General features: G+C 40.4%; 1 protein-coding gene across 1 annotated transcript; it reads left to right on the top strand.

The window, feature by feature from the left end:
- Positions 1-346: 346 nt before the first annotated feature.
- On the top strand, positions 347-4,978 carry LOC148101094 (uncharacterized). The gene is made up of 4 exons (XM_087845727.1): positions 347-440; positions 947-985; positions 3,748-4,785; positions 4,880-4,978. The coding sequence occupies exons 3-4, from the start codon at positions 3,763-3,765 to the stop codon at positions 4,976-4,978; spliced, it is 1,122 nt and encodes a 373-aa protein (XP_087701853.1). The 5' UTR covers positions 347-440; positions 947-985; positions 3,748-3,762.
- Positions 4,979-5,184: the final 206 nt, after the last annotated feature.

Below are 5,184 nucleotides of genomic sequence, written 5' to 3' on the forward strand. Positions count from 1 at the left end.
AGAGCAGTGGGAAACCATTATTATGTAACACCAGAGGTGCACTGAAAAAAATGTTTTTTTGGCCCTGTAATTATTATTTCAATTAGCTATATAAATTTTACAAAAAAATACAAATTCAGTGCTATTACTTTAAAATAGCAGTTTTTCTTGTAGTGCATTACTTGAGGATTGTTTGTAATTATGTGTCCTCAGTTTTGTATGTAAATTGAATCATTCGATCCAAGTAATATTCACCAAACCAATTCATTGGCTTAATTAGTTGATATTTCCAAGTAAAATGTAATGGAGTGACATCAGTGAATATGGCCACCTTCTCTGCATTCGGAGCATGACGTCAAAGCCCCTCCCCACATTTGAGCGGTCTTTCTTCAGACATACCATGGTCCACATTTCGGCGGTTGGTAGACTTGACGGAAACGGGAAGAAGTGGAACCATGAATGTAAGTTTTAAGCGGGCAAACTTTGCACGTTCCTGTTGTCTCACCTACTTAAGTCAGTTTCTCCGCACTAAAAGCAGCTGCGCTAGCAAATAGTGTATTTTCCTGCTAGACTTGCTAACTAACTTTCCTGGCAGGAGCTATGTCCAGAATTTCCCACAGCACTTTACAGCTTAGATGGCCACCTAAACAACACACGCCTGCTGCCTTAACTAACGTCTTTGTGAATAAAACGACCACGGTCCAGTTTAAAATAATTGCTGCACCGCTGCCACGAGGTGTATTTTGAAAAACAAAAAACAAAAACGATGTACGCACTCGATTTCACTCAAGTCTTCATGTTGACCTGTTTTAAATTTGACACCGAGCTGACATATGTTTAAAAAAAAAAAAAAAAAAAAAAATTGATATCAGTGTGCATCCTTGAGTTAGTAGAAATTAGTTGAAAAGCTTATAGATAACCTTTTTTCTTTTCCCCCCTTTTTTTTTTTTTTTTTTTTTTTTTACAGAACATAGGACCTTCTGACTGCTAATTTGAACTCCACAAGGTAAGATCAAATTAGTAACGATTAGGTTTAACTTGTCACATAATTTCTTTGTGTGGCAGTTTGGTTTAATTTTGAGATGGTCAATTTGTCTGTTTAAGGTGCCACAACATGAGATGGATGTGTAAGATATGTAGCTTTGAGTCAGAGAAGAGGTTGGGATTGTTAAAACACTACAGACTAAAGCATGGAAATGGTGGTCGCAGCCAGTCAGTCCCTTGTCTTCACACTGATTGCCCTTGCTCGTTTAAAACATTTAATGCCCTTAAGACCCATTTGTCTCGACACCATGTGAAGATGGTCACACAAAGTGGACCTCTTTCATTTACTTGTCTACTTTGCTGCTCTGTTTTTTTTAATTCAGAGAAGCAGTATTTTGAGCATCTTAACAACCACTTAAGGAAGTTTGAAGTAGTTGCATGTGTCTTCAAAAACTGCAACTTCAGTACAAATATTTATTCCACCTTTGCTACACATAGACACAGAAAACACCAGTCACACACCCTTGAGGATTTTAAAACTGAAGTATTAAAAAGCAAACCTAATGAACCCATGTTTGCTCAGGATGAGACCTGTGTGGAAGAGAGCTTAGAACTTTGGGATGGGGAAACACAGGAGTTGTCTCAAGATATAGAAGAGAAATTTGGCCATCTATTTTTAAAGTTAGAAAGCATGTTCAATGTCCCAAACAAATGCATTGATGAAATAGTAGATGAGCTTCAGTTTATATCCACCTCTGCATCTGGTCCACTTTTAAGAGATGTGGTGGTGTCCACCTTGAAAAGCCATAATTGTGATCTGGATCCAGCCATTATCTCAGATTTAGTGAAAAATCTTTGTGAGACACACCCTATAAGTACTGCCTTGGGGACAGGTGGCCCTTTCACAACGTATTACAAGAGAAGAGAATTTATGAAGAAGCATTTTTCAGTTGTTGAACCAGAAGAACACATACTTGATAAAAAAAGGGCAAAACCTTCCAGTATGTCCCAATATTGCCCTCCTTGGTGCAGGTCCTAAGTAAGTCTTTTCAAGAAAACACATTTGAAGGTGAAAAAAAAACCTGAAAATGACTTTAAGTACCAGACATTTCGTGATGGATCTCACTATCAAAACAACAAGTTTTTCTCTGTAGAGGAGAACAGAGTGAGTCTCATCCTGTACATTGATGACTTTGAGGTATGTAATCCTCTTGGGACATCTCGAAAAAAGCACAAAGTCACAGCTGTCTATTGGGTGTTGGGATGCAGTTATGTTCCACATTGACATCAATCTACCTTGCAATTCTGTGTAAGGCTGAAGACACCAAGCAGTTTGGATTCCAGCGAGTTTTAGAGCCACTGTTAACAGATATCCAAAGCTTGGAGAAAGATGGTCTTTTTGTTCCAGCGTTAGGGAAAGCCATCAAAGGGACTGTGGTCAGTGTGGTGGCAGATAATTTGGGGGCGCACTCTGTGGCAGGATTTGTCGAAAGCTTTGCAGGGTCATACATCTGCCGGTTTTGTGTTGGGGAGCGATCCAAGTTTCAGTCCAATGAAGTGAGATCTGGGTCTTTTCATCAAAGAACCAAAGATCAACATACACTGCATGTACAGACAGCTGTGTCTAGTCCAGATCACCCTCATTGTTATGGTGTAAAAAAACAGTGTGCATTGTCATCTGGTTACCCTCCAGATGTTTTACATGATCTGCTGGAGGGCATTGTTCCAGTGGAACTGGCTTTGGCATTTGATAACTTGATCAAGAAAAAATATTTTTCTCTCATGGAACTGAATGATGCCATTTTCAATTTCCCATACAAGTGGAGTGATAAAACAAATCGCCCTCATCTCATTCCTGCTAACTTTTCGACTCGAAAATCAGTAGGGGGCAACACACATGAAAATTGGTGCTTATTACGTCTTTTGCCTCTGATTATAGGTTTAAAAGTACCCCAACAAGAGCCTGTATGGCAGATGCTGATGACACTGAAAGACATTGTGGACCTTGTCATGTCTCGAGCCCATACTGAAGAAAGCATTTGCTATCTTGACAGCATCATTTCAGAACACCGAAGCAGATTCCTTGATGTTTTCCCCCAACATAAGCTCATTCCCAAGCACCATTTCCTTGAGCACTATCCTCAGCTCATTCGGGAATTTGGCCCCCTGGCTGCCCTCTGGACAATGAGATTCGAGGCCAAACACAGCTTTTTCAAGAAGGTGGTCAGACACACTGGTTGTTTCAGGAATATTTTGCTGTCCCTTGCAAATAAGCACCAGCTCATGGTTGCATATCATCAATCACATTCTGTCAAACCATCACTTGCAGTCACAAAAACAACAGAGGACTCTTTAGATGTGCTTAAGGATGATCTAAAAGACCTGGTGAAATGCAAATTCCCTGCTGTTACAGCTGTGCATGTTGCCAATAATGTGTGCAGTTTAGGCACCAACTATGCAGTGGGAATGTTGTTGTGTTGTGGTTCCACTGCAGGACTGCCTGACTTTTCTGAAGTGTTACAGATAATGGTGATTTGTAACAAACTGACTTTTTTCGTGAGACAACAAAATACATGGTACAATGAACACCTGAGGAGTTATGAGCTGGAGAACACAGGGAGTGTGCAGTTACTTGAGCAAAGAGAGCTTAAAGATTTTTATCCTTTGGCTTCACACACCCTTGCAGGAAGACGCCTGACAACTTTAAAGCACCACATTTGCCTATCCTTTTGAAATGTGAGGAGTGAATAAATGTCTGTGTATTTCTCTTCTCTGTTGTTGCAGCTTCTTCCTGTTGATATGGCACCCTCAGCGAAACTGCGGATAATTTTTGGGGAGGATGATGTCCACAAACTACTTTTACCTGCAGGCATCCCAAGCACACTTCAGGACCTCAATGATGTTCTTCGAGAGACATTTGATATTACAGGACCATTCACTGTTATGTACCAGGACATGGATTTCAACGGTCAGTTCTTCACTTTGACCTCGATTGAGGAAGTACAAGATAAAGCTAACCTCAAAGTAGTAAAAACTGAACCAGTAATCTTGAGTCTCACTACTGTGGACATGTCAGAAGTCGAATCTCCAGTTCCACTATCTACAGAAGCAAGCTCCTCCTCATCTGTATGTGACACAATCCTGTTGTCCTCCCCAGATGAGAGTGGACCATCCTACAGGTCTAAGCCATGGCCATTTAAGTTTGAAATACCAGACTTCTCTTATGATATAGACCTTGCACTGGAAGCAGGAAAGCAAGCTTATGAAAATGATGGCACACTTTTGAACAACCCAAGCGTAACTAGTAGCATTCTTGAGAAGCTTGCAGAGACTATATTTGGCTTCACAGCATATCCAACTGGTGTCCAGATTTTAGCTGTTGCTGAAGCCTTGGTAGCAAAATACCCATGCCTCAAAGAGCCAGGGTCTTTTAATGGCCTATATGGTTGGCAACAGAGGATAAAGTATAAAATGGGCAACTACAGGGCAAAGTTAAGAGGTCGCCAATTAGCCATTCCAGAGCTCGAGGTGAACACACTGAAGAGACGATGCTCCAGTGAAGAGGGTTCACTTAAAGGCTTTAAAAGGGCAAAAAAAGCTGAAGTCAACTATCTGCCACCACTGCCATTCGGTGAGACTGAGGAAACCTTAGAGATGGAGAGACTAGATTTGCTGAAGGAAATGAAGAAGAAGCACAATGAGAGGGCAATTAATGAGAAAATGGAGAAGTCTTTCGCTATGAGAAGAAAAGAGGTTGTCAAGGATTGCCCCGCAATCCAAGACCTCTTAGAGAGGTGGCCTTCTCTGTTCTGTGAAAATCAGGTAAATCCAGTTCTTGTTCATGCAGCAACTAAGTGTATGTGAGATCTCATGAGTCATCTTTGACATCATTTTGTGTTTTTATCTCTCATTTCAGATCAAAGAGGAGTTTAAGCGAATAACCACAATTCATCTGGAGCGAACGTTTTTGTCCAGATTGGACGGGTACACCACCAAACTCCTGGAGATATTTTGAAGGAAGGGTGGGACTGCAGGGACCAAAATAAAACCAATGTTGGACTCACTGAATAAGGTAAAATTTTAAATTATTTTAATTACATAATCTAATGGAAAAGATGAGGTCATACACACTGAGAATGTATCACTCTTATTTAAAGGACAAGTTTGTTATTTTACACTTAAAGCTTTGTTTTCAGATTGTTTATGATGAAATCGAACGAT

Source organism: Neolamprologus brichardi, chromosome 9 (assembly GCF_056152115.1).
Source record: "Neolamprologus brichardi isolate AB-2024 chromosome 9, ASM5615211v1, whole genome shotgun sequence".
NCBI lineage: Eukaryota > Metazoa > Chordata > Actinopteri > Cichliformes > Cichlidae > Neolamprologus > Neolamprologus brichardi.

Bases quoted from the DNA above. Each gene is read 5' to 3' on its own strand.
- LOC148101094 (XM_087845727.1), top strand. From the start codon at position 3,763: ATGGCACCCTCAGCGAAACTGCGGATAATTTTTGGGGAGGATGATGTC. The intron at 4,786-4,879 runs GTAAATCCAGTT...CTCTCATTTCAG, and splicing joins CTCTGTTCTGTGAAAATCAG to ATCAAAGAGGAGTTTAAGCG.